The sequence below is a fragment of the Silurus aristotelis genome, assembly GCF_946808225.1.
Source record: "Silurus aristotelis genome assembly, chromosome: 4".
Lineage (NCBI taxonomy): Eukaryota > Metazoa > Chordata > Actinopteri > Siluriformes > Siluridae > Silurus > Silurus aristotelis.
In genome coordinates this window covers 7,242,302-7,266,446 of record NC_139577.1, presented here as the reverse complement: position 1 = coordinate 7,266,446, position 24,145 = coordinate 7,242,302, and the positions used below count along the sequence as shown (strand labels likewise).

The 24,145-nt window shown below is 40.2% G+C and overlaps 3 protein-coding genes and 1 long non-coding RNA gene across 4 annotated transcripts; 2 read left to right on the top strand and 2 right to left on the bottom strand.

Moving 5' to 3' along the window:
* Positions 1-1,587: 1,587 nt before the first annotated feature.
* matn3b (matrilin 3b) lies at positions 1,588-8,616 on the bottom strand. The gene is made up of 4 exons (XM_083539808.1): positions 8,314-8,616; positions 4,154-4,729; positions 3,326-3,454; positions 1,588-1,912 (listed from the first exon to the last, which is right to left on the bottom strand). Exons 1-4 carry the CDS (start codon positions 8,483-8,485, stop codon positions 1,740-1,742), a joined length of 1,050 nt encoding a protein of 349 aa, XP_083395934.1. The 5' UTR covers positions 8,486-8,616; the 3' UTR covers positions 1,588-1,739.
* On the top strand, positions 5,463-6,886 carry LOC310725155. The gene is made up of 3 exons (XR_014533253.1): positions 5,463-6,273; positions 6,304-6,369; positions 6,442-6,886. It is a non-coding gene; the product is annotated as an uncharacterized lncRNA (long non-coding RNA).
* A 3,017-nt stretch (positions 8,617-11,633) lies between the features above and the next one.
* Positions 11,634-15,888, top strand: mtres1 (mitochondrial transcription rescue factor 1). The gene is made up of 3 exons (XM_083539821.1): positions 11,634-12,085; positions 14,952-15,024; positions 15,500-15,888. The coding sequence occupies exons 1-3, from the start codon at positions 11,667-11,669 to the stop codon at positions 15,680-15,682; spliced, it is 675 nt and encodes a 224-aa protein (XP_083395947.1). The 5' UTR covers positions 11,634-11,666; the 3' UTR covers positions 15,683-15,888.
* An 836-nt stretch (positions 15,889-16,724) lies between these two features.
* bend3 (BEN domain containing 3) lies at positions 16,725-22,199 on the bottom strand. The gene is given in 6 exon segments (XM_083539355.1): positions 16,725-17,381; positions 17,440-19,941; positions 20,035-20,207; positions 20,824-20,878; positions 21,950-22,072; positions 22,075-22,199. Coding segments are annotated over 5 exon segments (2,586 nt in total). The 5' UTR covers positions 22,093-22,199; the 3' UTR covers positions 16,725-17,381; positions 17,440-17,724.
* Between the last annotated feature and the right edge of the window lie 1,946 nt (positions 22,200-24,145).

The following is a 24,145-nucleotide window of genomic DNA, read 5'->3' as shown; positions in this document are numbered from 1 at the left end:
AAGGGAAGTAAAAGATTGAATGAGGTATAACATGTGGTACCTAAAAAAAAGCTTAACAACTGTTTTGAACTGTTTTGGTCGACCTTTCCTCACGATGTCCGGCTTTGCTTGAAAAGTCTGGCTTTGCTTGAAAAGTTTGCTTTAAAAGTCTGGCTTGTAAATATACTTGTAAGTGTACCTGTACCTGAAACCAGTCATTGTGGAATGAAAAAAAAAAACCAGCTATTAAATCCACACAAACAGATTTGAGCTTGGCAGTTTGCTACAGATGCGGTTTACAAGCTCTGACTAGTGCACTCTCTGACCATCCATTCAATGAACATAAAAATTATGAGGTTATTCGTAGTGGCCAACTTAAAATCTAATTGGTTAAAACAACAGTTTTGAGCCACATGGATTTGAAGCTACAGGGAGCCCACAGACATTATTGTAAAGGTCCTATCACATTCCCCTTTGACCCTGGCAATGTGTGCTGTGACAGCAGAAATCTGATTGGATAGAAACTGTAACAAAAATTTTACTCAGTTGCACTGGTATTTGAAGTGCACTAGAGAAAAATGCGATGAAATGAAAAGAATAGACTACTAAGAAAAATTTAAATACATATTCATGGACAAAATATTTATGCAAGTCAGTGGATCTAAATGTGTTTAGGCCAGCAGAGAAGCCTCGCTGGCCCTGACAGTCTGCCACTGTTAAAAATATAAATTATTAAAACAGCAAGTTATTAAAGTAGATTTAAGTGAAATAGGTGATGATAACAATGATCGACTGAATAGAAGTTGCTAAGATACTGAAGGAAACTGTGTTTACTGGGGTGGTACTAAGTGGTTGTAATTGGGGTTGATAGGGTGTTGCTATGTAGGATGTAGGATAACCATGCAGCCCAGTGTTGCTAGGTGTTTGGTTAATTTCAGGTTGGTGTTCCAGGGGTCCGAAAGCTTGGTGGTCATTATAATATCCCTTGTGTTAGTTAGGATGTCTCTAAGTAGGATGCACGCACACACACACACACACACACACACACACACACACACACACACACATATATTAGTATATATCAGTCTGTTCTGATGAACTAATAAAGACAAAAAAAAAATCACAAGCCATTTTTATTTTCTAATAAAAAAAAAATCTGTACAAAGAACTGCAAACGAGTGAAAAAGTCATACATTAGATTTACACATAAAATCTTTTCTGGAATAAAAATATTTCTCCTAATATTAAACAAACAAACCTTCATAAGGTTCTCTAAAGCTTTTATTTTTTTTAAATAAAAGGAGACTGGACAAGCATTAATGAGACAACAGCATCAGGGTTATTATAAGATCAATTTCAGGCAACCCGAAGTAAAGAATATTGGTACTGTGCTACTTTAGTTTAGATGAACACATTGTTGAAGATAAAATGCAAAGAAGAGGATGAAAGAGATTCGTCCAAAAGGCTCGGCTATATGAAAGCGCTACGACATGCTCTCTGAGTGTGTGTGTGTGTGTGTGTGTGTGTGTGTGTGTGTGTGTGTGTGTGTGTGTGTGTGTGTGTGTGTGGCTTCAGCGTAGTTGTAACTGATCAACTCTTCTTGAGAGATCGTCCAGTGTAACGAGTTAAGTAAAAAAACATAAGACAAAGCACAAAGACATTAAACACAAAGGTATATGGTATATAATTAAGCATTATATTACACTACACTTGATCTTAGCCAAAATGATAAGAAGTGATTTATATTACACAGTTTCAACTCATAAACACAGTAAGTGGGTATTGTGTGTATTTATAAATCCATTTGTGATTAGCAGAAGAAGTGAAAGGATATGTTTGCCATTTATCTCTTTAACACTGTGATGGACCTTCTTCTGGAATGCGATCTGAGCTTCACACATGCAAGCATCCTCCATCAAATCACCACGAGCCTCTGGGAGAGAACCCACACACACACACACACACACACACAAACTTTTTCTAAGCCATCTTGCAAAACAGCCATGCTCTAAGTGGTCACAGAAGTAATTCAGGTTGAGTATTTTGTAATAGAGTTACACAAACAACTATTTAGTCAGTGACCTAGTGTTAACCAAGTTAGCTAGCAAGTGTTGATGAGTTTTAATAATTTAATTAGAAACAATCTAGAATATATTACAAAATAGAATAGAAAAATACCTGAGGTAATTTACAAAAGAAAAACCTCCAATACCCTGCATTCAAATCATTTTACAAAGTAGTACTAGCTAGTTTGAAAAACTACAATAGCCAGCAGTACAGTGCTAGCAAGTTAGCTAGTTGTGAAACACATTATCATGTCCGCTGTAATATTAGCTATCCTACAGTACCCAAATGTGAAATTTTTGTCTCTAACAGAGGAACTTGTGTAAGATGCAGAACAGGAGAGAAGATGTGATCAGATCGCCTCACCCCCACAATCAAACATGAAAGTGGAAGCTTAATGGTTTGGGGTTGTTTTGGAGCAGGAAAGTTTGGAGGCATATTGGATTTTCACTAAAAAGTAAAGTGGAACATCTGTCCATTTATATATTTCTTTGTTTAAAGTAAATCTAGTTTGCTGCCTATAAACAAAATAAACATTTATATGTCTCTCAAAAAAATATAGACTAGTTGTTTTAAAAATTTCATTGACACTGTATATTAAACAGTGGTGGGCGATCACGGCCAGCAAGGCCTTCTCTGCTGGCCTAAACACTATCAGAAGCACTGATCTACATTTACAACCTAAATTCTAATATTTTTTTTAGAACATTGTATTAATTTATTTCCAACAGTTTATTCTCTTTAATTTTGTAGCGTTTCTCTTGGCTGTACTGCTTCCAGTATGTGGATGTAAGATTTTTTTGTCCAATCAGATTTCAGCCTCTATGTGCTGCCATGTCAATCTAATCTGCACAGGGCCTTCAGAATCAGTAGTGCTGACCTATATACCTTAGACTATATTTGCAATAAGTCTGTTTCTTTAACCAATCAGATTTAAAATTCGCCTCACAGGGCCAGCTAGCTGGCCCAGAATAGCGTCCTGAATAGAATAGTCACTGAGGTAATTAGTTAGCATGCCATCAACTGTATCATGAATCCTGTATTATAAATAATGCTGTACTGTAAGTACTTGATGTACAAGATGCTTGTAAGTAAGCTAGTCAGCTAGCATGCAGTCACATCAGCTAGGTAGTTTGCCAAACTTTTCTGAGTTTGGAAGGAAAATAACACTAAATGCAATCTTTGACAAACAAATAATGATTTAGTAAATACCACAAAGATTAGTGAGGACAGTTTTGACATGCACTCAGATACTCTCTAAGCATGACACAGAGAGACGAACCCTTGGCCTGTGAGCATGTTTTCTTGTCCGGGTTAAGCACGTATCCCTCTCTGCACTTGCAGTAGTAAGAGTTGAAGTTGTTCACGCATTCGTGCTCGCAGTCGTGTCTAAGAGAACATGCATCGATACCTGTAGGCGATAATCGTGACTAGCAAAGTTAGCAAACAAAGACACACATATGTTCATCATTCATGCAGTCAGTCAACAGTATCGAACAGCAAAAAAATACAGCAAAAATAAATAAATCCAACGATCATCTTCAATAATTCCCTGAGAAAATGTCTTTGGTGGCTTTTTTCAACTCCTTCCTGCAATTTATTCTCATAAAAATGGCAGAAATGCATTATGCAGATAAATAAAGCTTAGAAAGAAGTATTTTATTTTATATTATTTAAGAAGTGTTTATAGCTAGAACAGTTAGCTTTGTTCATTTAATCTGAGAACAAAGCAAACATGAATCCTAGCATGAAAATAAAAAAAAAATCGATTTTTGCACTTTTTATTGTTTTGCTTCATTTCCTGTTCAACCAGCTAGCTGTAGAAGCTGTCGATATAAAATGGAGGACAGCAGTGATTTGTTACTTGCTAACATGAACGTAACTTAAAAGCCATAACGTATGAGGTTAAAGAGTGCAAGAAGTTAAATGTTAACATGCTGGCTTGGGCCAAACGTAAACATAAAAAAAAAAAAAAATGAAATAAAGTTTAAAGTGTTTTCTGTTTTCAAGCTGTTGATATTATGTTTAGCATCACTTTAAGATTTCTGCTCAGATAAACTGGTCGTTTTTACCTTGTCTAGTTGAAAAAGGGGCATTTTCCTGATCTTACCACACAGAGATTCCCTGAACTTGGACGTGAGTTTCTCGATCACACCGTACGTCTCCACATAGAACACATGATCATCCAGAGGCTGGCTTGCCATCGCTTGCAGGGATTTCATGTCGGCCCTGTCCACTCCAACGGCATAGATCTCTATCCCGACGGCCCTCGCCGAAGCCGACACCTCCTCCACCGTGTCCTGCGGCCGACCGTCTGTCACAATAATCGCCACCTTAGGGATGTTTTTATTTGCTGCCCTGGCACCAGACTCCTCTGTGAACGCTCTCTCCATGGCTGTTTTAATGGCCAGGCCAGTCATGGTCCCGGTGGAGAGCGGCTCAACCTGAGGGAAGGCGCGTTTCAGATCAGCTTTGTTGGTGAACGTCTTCAGGTGGAACTCGATGTTTACCGTGCTGGCGTAGTTGACCAGTCCTACACGTGTGGCATCGATGCCAACATCCAGTGAGTCCACCATATCCGAGAGGAACACTTTGACCTTTTCGAATTCCGCAGGCCGGACGCTGCGAGAGCTGTCGATAATGAACACCAGGTCCAGCGGGCGGCTCTTGCACACCTCCACCGGAGCTGGGGATTATGGAAAATGTCAGTTTTGTCACCATAAAATCTGTAAATCAAACAATTTGCCATAAACATCTGGTTAATGATTCTTTTTTAATTTACACAACAGCGCTTCTGAATTCTGGATACTAATTGGACATTTGTTTTCATTTCAGTTGAAACATCATTAATTAAATAAAGTTTTTTGCAAGACATTACTCATTTTTATATATATGAAAGGAGTCTCCAGTGTCAGACATCTTCAGAACAGAGGAGTTTATGCTTCTTTGCAGTTTCTTGGTTACACAACACAGCTGTAAAAAAGAGAACCCGACAGGAGGATGGGTGTTTATACCTGCCATAACATGGGAGATATGATGTTGGATGGACGTTCCACATCATTGAATGTAACTATAATTGGAAAAAAAGTACTTCAGCACATTTGGGTTAGCTGCTAGCATAGCATACATGAAGAATTATTTTGCAGGTGCATGTTTCTAGAAGACCTCATTCATGATCCTAACAAACAGATATGAAGACATTTAAAGGCATTTCTATAAAACCAACTGCTCTGATGAAGACAGTGATCTGATGAAGCTTCCACTTCATTCAGCACTGCTTACTAGAGGTTTGTCCACTCATCTAACAAGATTTATTACATCTGATTTAAAGATAAAGAACCAATGAAGTTCCTCAGATGAATAGAGCAACATATTTAACTGTAAACTAGTATCTTTAATGTATCAGGACTAGACAATGGGTTTGTCCAGCCAATGTTCTCCAATGAACTGAAAACTATTCTCCACTCAAGGATTGGTTCTTGGATGCAGTTTCAACTGATAAACATTCTCCAATTACCTGAGGAGCTACAACAGCTCTAAATTCTTATGTCTAATCATCCTAAATTTCTACTTTTACAAGATTACAGTCTTAAACTTTTTTGTTTATGCGAGGATCTTCATCGGTTCTGGTCAAAGGTGACGATGCCCGTCAGTGGCGAAACATCTAAAATTGCAAGGATTTTGAATTGTTGACTTGTTACTAACATTTTAAACTGCAAGGTTTCTGACAGGTTTCGCAATCATATGAGGAGCTTCATAATTTTTTGATAAAAAAATAAATACCACTACACTCCTCGGATGACCAGAGAAACCTCCAGTCAACTCAGTTCAATATTTCCAAACATGAACTATACTGAGATGTTTACAGTCATAAACCATCTCCAATCACGAACCACCTCCAATCATGAACCATCTCCACTCATCTAAGGAGCTTTATCAAAATAGCATCCAAGGCTTGGTTAGGTTTATCAGAAGCTTTGTAAATCCATGGTAACACCTAAGGAGGAAAAAAAAAGTGATAGAAGGAAAGATGGTTGTGTGGAAAATAATAGGGCATCTCATGAGGCACAGCATTCTCTGTGGAGGCAAAAAAGAAGAAAGAATGGGAGGATGACGTTGTCATGAGTCTACCTGGATAAGCAGCAGTGGCCTTGGTGGAGCTCAGGGTGCTTTGAGGCAGTGAGGCGGGTGTAGTGGTGTGCATCTTGGTGGTGGTGGGCATCATGGTAGGTGTGGTGGTGGGCATCGTGGTAGGTGTAGTGGTGGGCATCGTGGTAGGTGTGGTGGTGGGCATCATGGTAGGTGTAGTGGTGGGCAACGTGGTAGGTGTGATGGAGGGCATCCTGGTGGTGGTGGTGATGGGCATCGTGATGGGTGTGGTGGTGGGCATCGTGGTAGGTGTGGTGGTGGAGGGCATCCTGGTGGTGGTGGTGATGGGCATCGTGATGGGTGTGGTGGTGGGCATCGTGGTAGGTGTGGTGGTGGAGGGCATCCTGGTGGTGGTGGTGATGGGCATCGTGATGGGTGTGGTGGTGGTGGTGGTAGTCATCGTTGTGGTGGTGGCTAACATGGTGGGTGTGTTGGTAGTGGGTAAAGTGATATAAGGAGCCACAGTAGTGGTTACTGTTGGAGTAAGCACTTTTTGTGGTACTTTGAGTGGCACTATGGGTGGCAGTGTGACACACGGCTTTTTTAGCTTTAGATTTGGGGTCACAAGTGGCACGACTGGACGCTGGACAGGAAAGACGGGTGGGTGGTGGTGGTGGAACACCGGCCACTTCCAAGGAGGTTGATGGTGGAAATTTCCATAGTACCTGGGATTAATGGCTTGAACTTAATGTGTTTAGAGAGAGAGAGAGAGAGAGAGAGAGAGAGAGAGAGAGAGAGAGAGAGAGAGAGCGCACCAGTGAGGAAGGATGGTGGATTAAGGTGATCTTAATAGTAGTGTCTTAAATGGAAAGAGACCAAGCTAGCTCTAGACCAGCGCATGAGCATGAAGTGCTTTTCTGTTTTTCCCAATATGAAATATGAAAAGAACAAAAGAACTTGAATTTCCCACATTCCCCAGGACTGTGGGTTATACTATTTTCAGGTACAAAATTCTAAATGCAAACAGCTAAAAATCTATACATGTTCATGTCTGGATTTAAATGACACAGATATATATATATATATATATTTACATTTATGGTATTTGGCAGACGCCCTTGTCAAGAGCGACTTACAACTGAGCAGGAAAGGATTAATTGCCTTGGTCAAGGGCCCAGCAGTGGCAGCTCAGTGGTGCTGGGATTTGAACCTGTGACCTTCCAATCCAAAGTCCAATGCCTTAGCCAATAAGCTACCACCTACCTCCCCTATATGCCAGATACTTGTACATATATGCCACCTATATTTTAAATATACATATATATACAGAGAGAGAGAGTGTGTGATTTAATTTTAAATACAAAATATATGAAATACATAAAGGGCACATATAAACGGCATATAGTCAAAGCATAGAGTAATTTTTATTTTATTTTAATAAATGTTCATTGCAATTACAGAAAAAAAGTTTTACATCCTAATTAACAGTTCTTTTAGGGTCATTTTTAAATGTATTTAATACTAGGCAATCAACCCGGGACTAAGGACTGAATAATTTATTTAGTCCTTAGTAGTTTTTTTTTTTTAGAGCTCTGCTATTTTGCAATTTAATGACTAGCAAAAAGAAGAGCCTGAATAATTCCATTCTCCTGCATTTACATTTATGCATTTGGCAGATCGACATCCAACAGCAGAAATGCCAAATATAAGCACGAAACTAACCTCTCAAATTACTCTATAGGAGTGTACAGTATCAATGTTAAATAGTCTCATGATCAAATTTAACATATGGAATTAGTTACTATTTAAAACTAGTTTCACAACTTAACATCAGGTATCTTATATATTATGCTACTTTAACCATGAATTAGGTTACACAATATATTAAAGTATATGTATCCTTCATATGTATAGAAACATAGATAGATAGTAAGTAAAAAAAAAAAAGTTTTTCCACATGTTTTTAAATATACTTTATTATATATTTCTCAAGCAACCATCAGAACAGCAAATATGTATATATATGTTCACATATATTAACTATTATATATATATATATATATATATATATATATATATATATATATATATATATATATATATATATATAAAAAATACTGTTCTCCTAAAGCTGAAAAGAAAATACTTTTTAGCCTTATGTTGAAGAAAGCTGGTCCATACCTCCATAGTTGATGTTGTTTCCATGAGCAGGTCTGCTGTAGGTCAGTGGTCTATGTCTCGCTGCAGGTCTGTCCTGGATATACCTGTATGGTCCATATGTCGCCTCATTTTCTATCATCATCATCATCATTATCATCATTACTGGTGCCACGAAACGCATAAACCAGGCCATTCTGCTCTCAGATTCTTTACGTATGTGTCATGCAGCTCTATGTGCTCTACTGCAGTACTGAACTGCTCAGTACTTTTAAAGACCCTGGTTCCACCTTCTGAGACACCAGCAGCCAATCGACAAACAGGGTGGAGATCTGGGAGAGTATATAAACAGAAACAAAAACATAAAATGACAAAAAATGCCTTAGGTAAAAAGCCTTGGGAAAGGGGATGTATAGTAATACATATTTTTAAAAAATATATTACTATAGTCTTGTAATATTTAATGATAGTCATTAAATCACAATCTATTTTTATATTTGAATTTTTTACTGGGAAACAAACATTTTCCAACAAAATCCAAAGGTTTTAAATCAGGTTACAAAAAGTATAAAAGAATAAAAGAAAAAAAGAAACTCTCAAATAATAATAATAATAATAATAATAATAATAATAATAATAATAATAATAATAATAATATTCATTATTTGCAGTATTAGTAGTTGTTGGGTTCGTGTAATTTATTTACCACCAACTTCTGTTTTTCCACACGGTGTTCAAACTAAATTAAATATATAAAGTATTTTATTTATACATTGATTAATAAAGTATTGTATTTGAGTATAATTAATTAATTATATACAGTATGTAATCACTGGTGGGCAGTAAAGAAGTAAATGTAATTCGTTATTGAACTTAAGTAGCTTTTTTACGTATCTGTACTTTACTGAAGTATTTCCATTTTGGGAGATTTTTCACTTTAACTTCACTACATTTCAAAGTCAAATATCTTTTTTTTTGTGCTCAACTACATTTTTTGCGAAATCAGTTGTATATTATTTATGAGTGGATAAAAACCACCAATCAGGGTAAAGCGCACGCTTTGTTTTGAACATGTTTTGATTGGTGCTTGGAGGTATCTACTCATCACCAACATACAGTTCAGCATCAGTTCAACAGCAAGAAGAACATTTTAGAAGGAATATATGATGGAAGAAACTACTGACTCTAACTTGTCTCCACGCCTATGGCCTTATTTTTCCTTTTTAAGCAGTTGAAAAGAAGGTTTTGGGCTCATGATTATAAGTTAGAGAAGTATAAAGGTAGCACTTTTACTTTTAAGTCATATTTTACAGAGTGTATCTCTACTTTAACTCAACTTCATGGTTTGTGAACTTCGTTCTAAACTAAATGTAATAGATGTTTATGTAAATGGTAAGCGGCTGAGGGTGCAGCAGTGCAATTCCACCCTCCGGCCGCAGGGGGAGACAATACACATTTCCGCTTTAACACTCTTCTTCTCCTGTGAGCTAAGAGCTGCTGGTTAATAAACACGTTCTGCGCTCTCTGTTTACAAGGAGAACGCGGGCTGAAGATCCGAGTTCATTCACGTGAGGGTTTAATAATCCGGATTGTAATCCTCTTCTGTGCTTTTTAGTAAGTAATCCAAAGTGATATTTTTTTTTTTTTTACTAAATGCGCGCGTGCACGTGGGAGAAGTTTGACGCCGTGTTTGGACATATATAAAATTATATAATCATTCTACACACACACATAGGTCCCCTGGTGGTCTAGTGGTTAAGATGCAGCGCTCCCACCGCTGCGACCCGGGTTCGATTCCCGGTCAGGGAACCATCCCCAGCCACTCTTAGTGCCGGTCCCAAGCCCGGATAAATTGGGGAGGGTTGCGTTAGGAAGGGCATCCAGCGTAAAACATGTGCCAAATCAAACGTGCGGAGGATCCGCTGTGGCGACCCCTAACGGGAGAAGCCGAAAAGAAACTTATTCTACACACACACATATATATACTTATAACCTTTTATCATTATTATGTCATTGCTATGAACTATATATAAAGTATATTACAGTACGAAAAGGAAAAGTAAAGTGAGATCCAAATGAAATCAGTATTTGGTGTGAACACTTTATCTGCAAAACAGCATCAGTTCTTCTAGGTTCACTTACACACAGTTTCTCAAGCAATTTCAACATCTTGAACTAACCACAGATCTTCTGTGGATGTGTTCTGCCTGGGATCAGGACTCTGTTACTTCTAGGACTCCTTGTTCTTCTCTACACTGAAAACAGTTGTTACGGACGTTGGCTGTCAGAATCAATTTAGGGCTAATCAGAAGCCTCTGTGGTGGTCCTGCATTATGAAGTCGTCTCTGCGTTTCTGTATTCCTCCACATTGAGGACACCAGTAATCCTGTCCACATCTACATCCATTTACAGAAATGTTGCACCAACTTGCAGGAAACCTCCACCTTGCTTCACTGTTGGTAGACTCGTTATTGTAATGCTCTCCAAATATTTTAGATTTGAACTCATCAGGTCAGAGCACCTGCTGCCATTTTCTGGCCACAGTTCCTCTGTTTTCATTCAGTGTTCACTCACTTAGTCTTGTTTTTATGTTAGAGGTTTGGCTTTTTGGCTGCAATTCTTCCATGAACCCCACTTCTGGCAATACGTCACCAGACACTGGATGGGTGTAAAAGGGTCCCACTGGTTTTCTCCAGTTCTTTGCTGATGGATATCCTTCTGATGTTTAAGGGAAGTAAGCATGATGTGTCTTACATCTGCAGCATTAAGTGTTCTTGCATCAGCATCTATGGTCCTCAACAGCGGCCGTTTTGTTTGCTTCTTCAAAATAGCCTCAACTGCACATCATGAAACCCCAGTTTGCTTTGAGATCTTTGCCTGGAAGAGACCTTGCTGATGCAGGAAAAAACTACCTGTGTCTTGTTGCTGTGCTCAGTCTTGCCTTGGTGTAGGACCTGTGACCGGTCTTCCACTGTGACAACCTCACCTTAGTAGCAGTGTTTGGCTGTTCCTTACCCAGTGTGATGCTCCTACACATTTGTTTCAGTTTCAGTTACTGGCTGTGTTTCAACCTACCCATGAAATTGATGATAATTAGCACCTGATGGTAGAATTAGTTTGTTATACACCGGACTTCGATCCTACAAAATCCCTGCCTATATGTGTGTGCACGAATCGACGCCAACGGTGATCACACCAAATACTGATTTGATTTAGATTTCAGTTTAGAACATTGATACAGAATAAACAATTAAAATGTATATATTTTTTAAAGCATTCTTACTTTACAGCATTTCTTCACACCTGCCTTAAAGTTGTGCCCAGTTGAACGCCACCTGTTCTGTGTGTGTGTGTGTGTGTTTGTGTAGCGAGAGAAGATGCAGAGTTTCTCGGTCCAGGCTCTGACCCTGCGTCAGCTCGGGAAACTCTCGTCTCTGCAGGCTGTGTGTTCGTGGCCCGGCCTGAGTTTTTCCCTGCGTTGTCCCCGAGCGCTGCATGCACGTCAGCTGTGGGGCTCCGGAGCTCCTTTCGCTCAGCGCTCAGCGGCACTCCTGAAGTCCCGAGACGCCACCCATGGCCTCACCTATCAGCAGACACGGTTTAAAGGCTATAAGAGGAAAAAGGGGCAAGCAGGAAGTGCAGAGGAGGAAGAAGAGGAAGATCCAGAGGCCAGCGATTACGAGGACGAGCTGCAAGAAGATCCCAGTTTACCCAAGGACTATAAAGATCAGGAGAAAACCGTTCACTCGCTACGTTTCGACCTCGTCATGAAGACGGGACTCGACGTCGCCAGGCAGTAAGCACTGGAGCACAAATTCACACAACAAATACACACCGATAAAACACATTCGCACACAGGTACACACCAATAAAACACAATCGCACACAGGTACACACCGATAAAACACAATCGCACACAGGTACACACCGATAAAACACAATCGCACACCGATAAAACACAATTACACACAATCGCACACCGATAAAACACAATCGCACACCGATAAAACACAATCGCACACCGATAAAACACAATCGCACACAGGTACACACCGATAAAACACAATCGCACACAGGTACACACCGATAAAACACCTGTACACACAGGTACACACCGATAAAACACCTGTACACACAGGTACACACCGATAAAACACCTGTACACACAGGTACACACCGATAAAACACAATCGCACACCGATAAAACACAATCGCACACAATCGCACACCGATAAAACACAATCGCACACCGATAAAACACAATCGCACACCGATAAAACACAATCGCACACCGATAAAACACAATCGCACACCGATAAAACACAATCGCACACCGATAAAACACAATCGCACACCGATAAAACACAATCGCACACCGATAAAACACCTGTACACACAATCGCACACCGATAAAACACCTGTACACACAATCGCACACCGATAAAACACCTGTACACACAATCGCACACCGATAAAACACCTGTACACACAATCGCACACCGATAAAACACCTGTACACACAATCGCACACCGATAAAACACCTGTACACACAATCGCACACCGATAAAACACCTGTACACACAATCGCACACCGATAAAACACCTGTACACACAATCGCACACCGATAAAACACCTGTACACACAATCGCACACCGATAAAACACCTGTACACACAATCGCACACCGATAAAACACCTGTACACACAATCGCACACCGATAAAACACCTGTACACACAATCGCACACCGATAAAACACCTGTACACACAATCGCACACCGATAAAACACCTGTACACACAATCGCACACCGATAAAACACCTGTACACACAATCGCACACCGATAAAACACCTGTACACACAATCGCACACCGATAAAACACCTGTACACACAATCGCACACCGATAAAACACCTGTACACACAATCGCACACCGATAAAACACCTGTACACACAATCGCACACCGATAAAACACCTGTACACACAATCGCACACCGATAAAACACCTGTACACACAATCGCACACCGATAAAACACCTGTACACACAATCGCACACCGATAAAACACCTGTACACACAATCGCACACCGATAAAACACCTGTACACACAATCGCACACCGATAAAACACCTGTACACACAATCGCACACCGATAAAACACCTGTACACACAATCGCACACCGATAAAACACCTGTACACACAATCGCACACCGATAAAACACCTGTACACACAATCGCACACCGATAAAACACCTGTACACACAATCGCACACCGATAAAACACCTGTACACACAATCGCACACCGATAAAACACCTGTACACACAATCGCACACCGATAAAACACCTGTACACACAATCGCACACCGATAAAACACCTGTACACACAATCGCACACCGATAAAACACCTGTACACACAATCGCACACCGATAAAACACCTGTACACACAATCGCACACCGATAAAACACCTGTACACACAATCGCACACCGATAAAACACCTGTACACACAATCGCACACCGATAAAACACCTGTACACACAATCGCACACCGATAAAACACCTGTACACACAATCGCACACCGATAAAACACCTGTACACACAATCGCACACCGATAAAACACCTGTACACACAATCGCACACCGATAAAACACCTGTACACACAATCGCACACCGATAAAACACCTGTACACACAATCGCACACCGATAAAACACCTGTACACACAATCGCACACCGATAAAACACCTGTACACACAATCGCACACCGATAAAACACCTGTACACACAATCGCACACCGATAAAACACCTGTACACACAATCGCACACCGATAAAACACCTGTACACACAATCGCACACCGATAAAACACCTGTACACACAATCGCACACCGATAAAACACCTGTACACACAGGTACACACCGATAAAACACCTGTACACACAGGTACACACCGATAAAACACCTGTACACACAGGTACACACCGATAAAACACCTGTACACACAGGTACACACCGATAAAACACCTGTACACACAGGTACACACCGATAAAACACCTGTACACACAGGTACACACGTTTTGAACCTGTGTTCTGAGCTGCACGGCATCGGGAGAAAAAACTTCCATCGGGTGATTTTTAAACGCATGACGATGCCAAAAGATAAACTCCTGAAAGAAATAGTTGTAAAAGGAAGGAGGAAGACAGTGAACAATGATTTTCCTGGTTGGCTACTGTTTAGATACAAGCCGTTGTAGCGCGTTGAGTCGGGGTGAAGGGAGAGCACGCTTCTGGCGTGCTATTCCCAAATTACCGCTATGCTCCTAAAGGAAGCGCAACATATTTCACCCGTTACACCGTGTGTAACGTATCTTTCGTTAAAGCCTGTGTAAAGTACATTACATTAGTGTAGACACGCTTATAGACAGGTGCGGCTTATAAATGTTAAAAATATTTGTAAAATATTTTGTAAAATATGTAAAATAACACCATTACATACAAATACACACCAATAAAACATATTAGGTACAAAAAAAAAGACACAGACACACAGATACCAATAAAAAAAAACGTGCGCACACACACACACACACCAATAAAACACACACACTGATAAAACAAAAATAAAACACAAATACGAGGTGGTATTCCTTTGCAGTAAAATCGAGGACGCTTTCTACGACCACAAGCTGAGACTGAACGGACAGAAGCTCGTCAAGAAAAGCAAAACGGTGAGTTAATAAACGTAATAAAAGTATTTGCTATCCTCGAGATGTGTTACCACAAAGTTAGAGGCACACAATTGCATGCAATAGCAGGAAAGATTTCCCTCACTTTGGGTCAACTTTTAAGACAAAGCTCCTTTGCACAAAGCCAGCTCCAGGAAGATCTGCTTTACATGGGGTATAGTGAAAGATCTCCTGCTATAGAGCTTCAACAATGTTGAACACCTTTGGTACGAATGTGAACACTGACTGCACCCCAGACCTACCTGACTTTACTAACACCCTTGTAGCTAAATTAATCTCCTCAAAATCTAGTGAAACATCTTCCCAGAAGAGTGGAGATTATTATAACAGCAAATGGGATGTTCAAAAAGCACATACCAATCTGTGGATACAGTGTGTGCTGAACAGACCTGTTGATTTTGCTGCTTGAATGTTGCTGATGTTGTGGCGTATCTCTGGCGTTTGTCTCCCCCTGCAGGTAAGAGTGGGAGACACGTTAGACCTAATCATTGAAGAGGACAAAGAGAAGGACGCAGTGACACTGAAGAGAGTCGTCCTGAAGAAGATTGTCGGCGAAACAAAGGATGGAGAGAAACAGAAAGTCCTGCTGAGAACCTGGAAACATCTTCAGCTTCCCAAACAAGACGCCTTCAGAGAATAATGTTACTTTGCCATTTTTTTAAGAGCACCAAAATGTACTCAAAAAACCCAAAAAGACAACAGTGGACAGAATTGAAAGCAGGTTTTCACAGCTGTGTAAGGATTTTACTTTAACCGATGAAATGTACAGGATTATTTCATCTCACATGGTGAAAGATGTCTGGTTTAAAGTATTATTTGCGTATATAATATATAACTTTCACTTTACGATGATTTTCTGATCTTTTCGTTACCTGAAATATCGTATTCATATTTAAGGATGCACTGTTGTGTGTATTTACCTAAAAAACACACCTCTAGAACACTCTTCGCAAAGGAACAGCAGTGGTTCACTACAATCACCATCACATGATCTAATTCTCTCATTACTCACATTTGCAACAAACACAAATCAAATGATCGATGCTCTGCCCCAAAACATGATATTTTCAAGGTTTTATAAAGAAGATTCAGCAGAGATCAGTGCGATTTAAATGAAATATACAGGTGCAAAAAAAATCATCAAATCAAAAAACATGGGAAATAATATATGCTTTATAATAATTAGAATTTGGGGGAAAACATTAGAAATATATTCAAATAATATTCCTAAAAATAAATAAATATATATATATATATATATATATATATATATATATATATATATATATATATATATATATTTAAATATATATTTAAATATATAAATATATTTAAAAACAAAAACTTTTAAAACCACTTTGATAATATTTAGTAAGAAAAACAGCTAATTATATTAATATTTACAAAAAATGAAACATGATCATTTTAATTATTTTATATCTCGAGGAACAAATATAGCAATATTGAAATAAATTAAAATAATTTGTATTTACCATAAAACATTAGAAATAATTAAACTTGTATATGCAGGCAAAAGAAAATTGACAATCGTTTGAAATTATTTTATTGTTGTGGGGGTTAACAGTAATATTTTACTAAAATACTGTTTTATACTTTTTTTTTTTTTTTTACAACAACCGAAATGCGTTCAAATTATTTATATTTGCGGACTGAAACAACAATTCTTAGAAATCATTTTTATTGGTGGAAAAAGCAGCAATTTTTCGAAATTATATTTACAGAAATAAACATCAATTCCTTAAATAATTCATATTTGAGGGAAAAAGCAGCTATACTTAAACATAATATTTGTTGAAGGAATAGCAATAGTTGTAATCATTTATATTTCATAATATTTGGGGCAAAATAATTGTTTTGTGGGTCTCTTGATTTTACGACCCTTTACATATGTTGTTAAATATGTCCCGAATTAGTTTTTTTTAATTCTGCTTCAGCAACACTCTAAAATCTAAGAGCCAATCAGGTTTCATTATGCTAATTAATGCAGTGCAACCCAGAGGAAGAGGGTGGGGCCTGTGGGTCTTAAAGCAGTTGTCGCATTGCATATCTTGTCTAAAAGGATAGTGACTATTTGCTTCACCGCAAAGCATCATGGGAAATTCGCTCACAGATTTCTGTTGTATGTGAATTGGGCAGTACATGGACCAAACATCTGCGAACCAAACAAACAAAAACGGTTTCTGATGAAACACAAACTTTTATTTAAAAATAGTAATCAATCTGTTCCTATATTTTAGTATATCCTGCAGCTAGGACATAAAGTTAGAAAAACGCCAGTGCTGCAACATTAAAAACAAAAAATATATATTTATATATGTGTATACATATATATATATATATATATATATATATATATATATATATATATATATATATCTGCCATTACTAAAGTAACTAAAGATGAAATTCTTTCCACTTCTATATTTGCTAGCCTAAAGCTACGCTAGCTTATCTAGTAAAAGTTAGAAGTACAATAGCTTGGCATATTCGTATTCTTACTAATCTGTCAATAGTGTCATCATTAATTAGCTTCACTGTTGTAGCTACATCTTATAAACAAGGACCAACACACGAGGCCCTCGAAAAGCATCTAGTCGTTTGCAGATTGGGCTCATGGTCTTGTGCAAAATTTACAAATTGTGTTCAAAAACATCGGCCGTGTTAAGAACATGACACGGCACTATTCAGTCTCTTGGCCTTTTTCAGGATGTCACATTTTTTGCGATTGGGGCGTCTGCAGCGCTCATCGATGCTAGGGACGCATTCGTAGTGCCACACTTCCTCCATTTTGTCCGCCGGATACACGGCCTCGACGTAATGGCGAATGAGTCGGAGTCGCACAGGGTCCAGCTGTTTCTTGTTGCAGGCACCCGAGTGGTTGTACTGAAGCCTCAGGTTTTCATGCGTAAAGAGTTCAGGAAAGAGACGGACGAGGAGACGGGCGGCGAAATTCCCCACCGAGAGGCTCTGCTGAACAATTTCTCTTACTTCCGAGTCTGTGAGTAAATATAAAGAAGGCACTGAAAAGTCTGGAGAGGAAACCTTGAGATCTTCCAGAGGAATCTTGCAAAAGTCTTTGCTAGTTTTTTCGGGGGGCAACGAGGGCACTTCGAAGTCCTCTTTCGGACGATCCGAGGTAATTTGGCTAGCGGTTACGAAGTCTCCGAGATCGGGATCTTGATCTGAGGTGTAGAATTTCCGCTGCTGCTGGTAGGAGCGACGCTGGTCTGTGTCTCTACGCCTGCATCGTTCATCAAGTTTCCCTACAAACTCGAGGGTCCAAACCCGATCGTTTTTAGCTCTTGGGTAAAGCATTTGGACATAATGGCGGATGAGATTAATCCGGACGGGATCCAGCTGCTTTTTACCCAGCGAGCCGCTGCAGTTGTAGTGCTTGCGAGTGTTTTCTTGTGTGAACAGTTCAGGAAACATGAGGACCAAAAGACGGGAGGCAAAGTTTCCGATGGACAAGCTGCTATTGTAGATGCTCCTTAGCTGCTCCTTTGTTAGTAGGTACTCTTGTGGAACTTCAAAATCTGGAAGAGGGATTTCCATTTTGTTGAAGTCAACAGGTTCAAGCAACAACCTTTTCGATCTACGATTGCTCTTATCATAGTCGGAAAAATCACTGATCCTTACAATTGAGACATCGTCAGGGAGGGAAACGGGATTGTACATCTCCTCGAGGTGGTTTTCCTGATCACCACCATTTGCAGAGATGTTCTCAAGAGCTTCCTCCATTCGCTGCACGCACAACTGCAGCCACGTGTCTTCTGGCATTTCTGGAAAATTTGCCTCCATGTATTTGCGGATCATCTCCAGTGTGTCCGAATTGACCATCAGCTCTCCGACAGTCCTGTGACCCTCGGGAAGTCGTCCTTCCTCAAAAACTTCGGGAAATAGTCTGTTCAAGAGGAAGACGACGAACTCCTCAGCTGACGTGATGTCTTCAGGATTCTCTCCGCTTTCTTGGGAGTCGAACATGGGACCTGATTTTGCGTGGCTGAAGTGGCTACCGTTGACAGTGGGGTTCTCTTCGGACTCCAGCGACAGACTCTCATCCTGTCCGTCCTCATTGATGAAATGGCACTCGTTGTCTTGGTCCATGTCAAACCCGTTCGGTTTTCCACACACCTGCCCACTCTCCATATCCTTCTGGGCCCAGAAACGGTTAAAAAAATCGTTGATCTGCGGCATGCACTCGTTCTGCCAAGCGCTTCCACTCTTGACCAGCGGGTAGCAGGACTCCACGTAGTTGCGCACAAGTTGAATGTGCAAAGAATCCAGAGCGGGTTTACTGGCAACACCACAAGCTCGGCAATCATGCGCACATTCTTTAGCTGTGAATAGCTCTGGAAAGAGCTGGACTAGCAGCCTGCACCCAAGTTCACCCGCTGTGGAGGTTTGCTCCATCAACTGAGCCAATTCCTCTCTGGTCAACTGGTATTCCGGTGGAGGCTGAAATTCCATAGCTATCTCCAAAGGTTTGATCTGCTTCTTGATGCGTGTCACTTCGAGGGAAAGAAGATCCACCTTGCTGTGCAGCTGAGTCATGCTGGAGTTCAAACTGTTGAGAATGAAGAACATCTTCTCGAAAAGCGGATAGAGATGTGATTCAGAAGAAACTGGAGACGCGGAGGATCTGGAAGACGACGCAGCGTCAAACCTTGCACTGATTAGACCGTCCAACTTTGGGAAAAGGATCCCATTACGGCTAACCCGGCCCCCAGCTTCGTGCTGATCCATGCTGGATGTGGCCTTTTTCTCTGTGATACGATGAGAAATGCCATATAAAGGCTTCCTGTAAGACGATATGGTTTTGTTCTGGGGGGATCTGGATGTTTCCTCTAAACCACCATCTTGGCAAAGTTCACCAACCTTTAAAAGCAAAAACGGACAAATTGCTGTGAGGTGCTTAGGGCAAGTTTGAATGGGTTTCATTGATTGCTGTTTGAGAATTGAATCTGTTACCTTGGCCTTCTTACTGCCACTAGACTGGTTCTGAGCCGAGTAAAGACAGTCGAAGCCGTGGGACGCAGACCTCTTAGCGATCCTCTGCGTGAAACTGTTCAAAGACTTGTCGTCTAAATTCTGTCTCGTCTCAGTGTCTGACGAGTCGTCTGTTTCCTTCTCAACCTTAATGTCTGACAGAAACAAAAAAAAGTGCATGTCAACACGGCTCCACAAGATTTCTCTCTTAGTATATAAATCTACAGTGATCAATAACAATCAAAGAGGATTTATGATAAATTTGTGGCACTTCAACCAAAGAGCATCTTAATTAGGACGTCATACATATAAGGTCGACTGATAGTGAATGTTACTGATACCGATAGCCAGATTTATTGTACCTTCCGACAACTGATTAATCAACCGATAGCTTTAAAATGGATACTGGATAAAAAACACTCCATGTAAAACTAGTACTGAACTTTATTACAAAAAAAAACCCAAAAAACAAAACTGAATCATGAAAATGTGCTAAAGAAAATACATATTAATAAATAATAAATCTAATATAGGGCTCTCTGTGAAGTCTCGCGTGTGTAAAAACAAACAGCACATGGCGCCAGTGATTCACCTCTAGAGGCCGCTCTAATGAAAGCGGACAAGACGCCGGAAAAACTATCCGAATGTATTTTTGCAGATAGGTCCATTTGATTGTTCTGAACAATATTGGGAAATAAAATCCACAAAGTAACACGTCGTTCATGAGACATGGTTTCACAAATAACCCAAACAACATAAAAACCTCATTACCTTTATCCACCGCACGTCCTTCCGCTTTAGCTGCATACTCGGACGAGCTCATTTCCTGGAAAAAAAACAAGTTTATTGTGTGTTATTTACATGTGCACAAATGCGTTTCCTGTCTAAAGTATGTCATAACCATTTATGGTGGTTTCAGGTATTTATAATACTGTACTGTTTGACGCTACCTAAACCCGTATCGGAAATTTTTATTTGCTAGTGATATAAACACTTTTTTGGTGAAGAAGACGCATTTGCACACATGCGCAGTACAAATAGTGTTTCTGCTATGGATCGTATAGCCACAGCAAGGAAACCAATGAACACCTTAAACCTGACCAATCACAATCCAGCACTCGGCAGCACTACCAATGTTTTAAATAAACCATTGGCTGCCTTGCACATGCAAATCAGTGATGAATTATTCATGAGTTCATTTGCATAATCAACATGGTTTTTTTAAAGTAAGGAAATTACTTTAAATTTGGCAGCTGCTTCTAAATGTGGCAGCTGCTTCTAACACACTTGATAGGGTACACTGGTACGCCGAAGTACACTCGAGCAGCCGCCAATCAGAGCACAAGGAGGCGGGGACTGTCGGAATACGGGTGGGAAAGCACACCTGAAAACACCACCCGTTCACTTCACCCGTAAACTCGATTAAAAATCCCACGAGCTTGTGCACAAACCGGAAACGCTTCGCTTACGTCGGAAACGTGGAGTTCGTGACGAGTTCCACGTGTTCGAGATGTTTTGATTATATTTTTTTTTAGTTACACGGACCGGAAGTCGACATGCGCGTGTTTTTTTTTGCGTGACGTGTGCGTTACATTGTTGCCAGATTGGGGGAAAAGCATCATACTGTATACACGTTTTTGTAAATGTTCGGTTATTTGATGAGATCGCTCGGATGAAACCGCGTCACGCGGGTTGATGTGTGTAACAGTTTTGTATCCAGTTTAAAGATCGAGATTAGATTGGGGAGGAAATATCTAATCCAACTTCACGAGAGCGCGCGCTATGCAGAAAGTAGGGGAGGGGGCAACACAAACAAACAACGAGCGAGTTTTTCCCCTCCCCGTCACTTCATCAAAAAAAAGAGAGAAAGAAACCAAACTAACGGGATAGAACTCACCCCGGGTGGTGGGTCTCGCGGGTTCTCACGCGGCCATTTGCGTGTCCGTGCGTCCGATCCACGCGTGACTTCTGCCTCTCCGTGGCTCCGTGTCCCGTGGTCTCGCGTGACGTGACGTGACGGCTTTGTCGGTGCTGTGTCATTTCCGCAGCCTGCACGCGCACTGTGGACTGTGGGAAAAAGTGGGCTATGGCTCGGTCCCGAATCGCCTCCCTGTCGGACGTTTAGTGCACTAAGTAGTGTGCAGTGCAGTGCACTAGGTGGGGTGCAGTTAGTGCACTAGATATGGTACAGAGTATTCTACTAGCTGGGGTGTTGTGTAGTGCACTATGTAGGGTTGTTAAATAGAGGCACTCGAAATGCGTGCCCTTTTTTTTTTTTTTGGAGAGGTGAAAATCCACAGTGGGTGAATATAATAAAAACAGTTATTTTGAACGCAACATGAAGCACTGTACAGTGTGAAGTTAAGCAAACAGGATATAAAAATAAATAAAATAAAATTGTATCATATAAAAAAAATTATAATCATCAATAATAAACGATGTGGATAATAAATAATAATGAAATACATCTACTAATGATAAGAAAAGTGAGATTAGGATCTGTTTTTCTTTCAATAATTGTATTTAACTAATCATTTAACCAGAAAAAAAAAAAGCCAGGACAGGATGAGTGTCTGAACTTCATTAGTTTAGCACAAAAACTACAGAGACAGGGAGACAGAGAGACAGGGAATTAGTCAGAGACAGGCAGTCAGTTAGAGAGACAGGGAGACAGGCAGAGAGACAGGGAATTAGTCAGAGACAGGCAGTCAGTTAGAGAGATAGGGAGTCAGGCAGAAAGACAGGGAGAGAGACAGGGGTCAGTTAGAGAGAAGGGAGTCCGGCAGAGAGACAGAGAGTCAGTTAGAGACACGGGGAGACAGGGGGTCAGTTAGAGAGACAGGCAGTCCGGCAGAGAGACAGAGAGTCAGTTAGAGAGACGGGAGACAGGGGGTCAGTTAGATAGACAGAAAATCAGTAGAGAGACAGGGAATCAGACAGAGAGACATGAAGTCAGGCAGAAAGACAGGGAGTCAGGCAGAGAGATGGAATCAGTGAGACAGGGAAACAGTTAGAGAGAAAGGGGAGTTAGCGAGACAGTCGGAGTTATTCGGTGTCAATGTTTTCTGCTCAGTGTACCAGACTGTTGCTCATTAATAGCACTTAATTATCATCATTAAATTCCCTTTGGCACTTAGAATAAAAAAAATCATCATCTCTATCTCTCAGTCCACACTCAGCGACTCTGAAGCTCATCATTGACGTCTCACCTAATGAAGCCTGAGGTGTGTGCGTGTGTGTGTAAGATCAGTCATATAGTGAAGCTTAAAAATGCTAAAACATGGGATCTATCTATCGAAGCATGGTGGTGGTTTCCTGCAAGTTTGTGCTGCATTTCTGTACATGGCTGTAGATGTGGTCAGGATAAACGGCTTCCTCACTGCTGAGAAATACAGAAATGAAGATACTTCTTTATCATGAAGGACCACCAGGGAGGCATCTGATCGGCCCCAAATTTATAGTACAGTAATAGAAAATTTATAGAGATAGTTTTCCCCCCACAGAGCCCTGGTCTCAACATCATTCTGTCTGGGATTATATAAAGAGATAAAAATAATTTGATGCAGAATACATCTGTGGTTGTTCTACAAGATGTTTGGAACAATCAACCTGCTGAGTTCCTTTAAATCTGTGTGCAAGTGTACCTAGAAGAACTGATGATGTTCTGCAGTTAAGGGAAAACCACATCAAATATTGATTTGATTGAGATTTCTCTTTTGCTCATTTACTTTTCCATTCCAAAATTAGAGAACAATTTATGAACAATTGAACAATTCTGAAATAATGTCATCTTCACTGCTTAACAGTTGAAGGAGTTTTTGTCCTGTCTATACCATGCTACCAGAACACCTTTTCCACATAATAACTAAGGCATTAAAAAAAAAAATATATTATTATCCAGAAAACACACTGATCAAAATTAGAGAACACTTTCAGATACCTCCCAGTTATTGGTGTTAATCTGGTACCTGGTGCTAATTTCCTTGATTATCTGTCAACCCCTATTTAACTGGCAGCCTAACTTCCAGTTTCACTGACTCTGCAAGATGGTGGGCCATTCTAAAGTGCATGAAAGCCTCCGGCAGCAGGTTGT

Bases quoted from the DNA above. Each gene is read 5' to 3' on its own strand.
- mtres1 (XM_083539821.1), top strand. From the start codon at position 11,667: ATGCAGAGTTTCTCGGTCCAGGCTCTGACCCTGCGTCAGCTCGGGAAA. The intron at 12,086-14,951 runs GTAAGCACTGGA...ATTCCTTTGCAG, and splicing joins GGACTCGACGTCGCCAGGCA to TAAAATCGAGGACGCTTTCT. The intron at 15,025-15,499 runs GTGAGTTAATAA...CTCCCCCTGCAG, and splicing joins TCGTCAAGAAAAGCAAAACG to GTAAGAGTGGGAGACACGTT.
- matn3b (XM_083539808.1), bottom strand. From the start codon at position 8,485: ATGGCCTGGTTTATGCGTTTCGTGGCACCAGTAATGATGATAATGATG. The intron at 4,730-8,313 runs GTATGGACCAGC...CATAATCCCCAG, and splicing joins AAACAACATCAACTATGGAG to CTCCGGTGGAGGTGTGCAAG. The intron at 3,455-4,153 runs GTAAGATCAGGA...TATCGCCTACAG, and splicing joins GTTCAGGGAATCTCTGTGTG to GTATCGATGCATGTTCTCTT.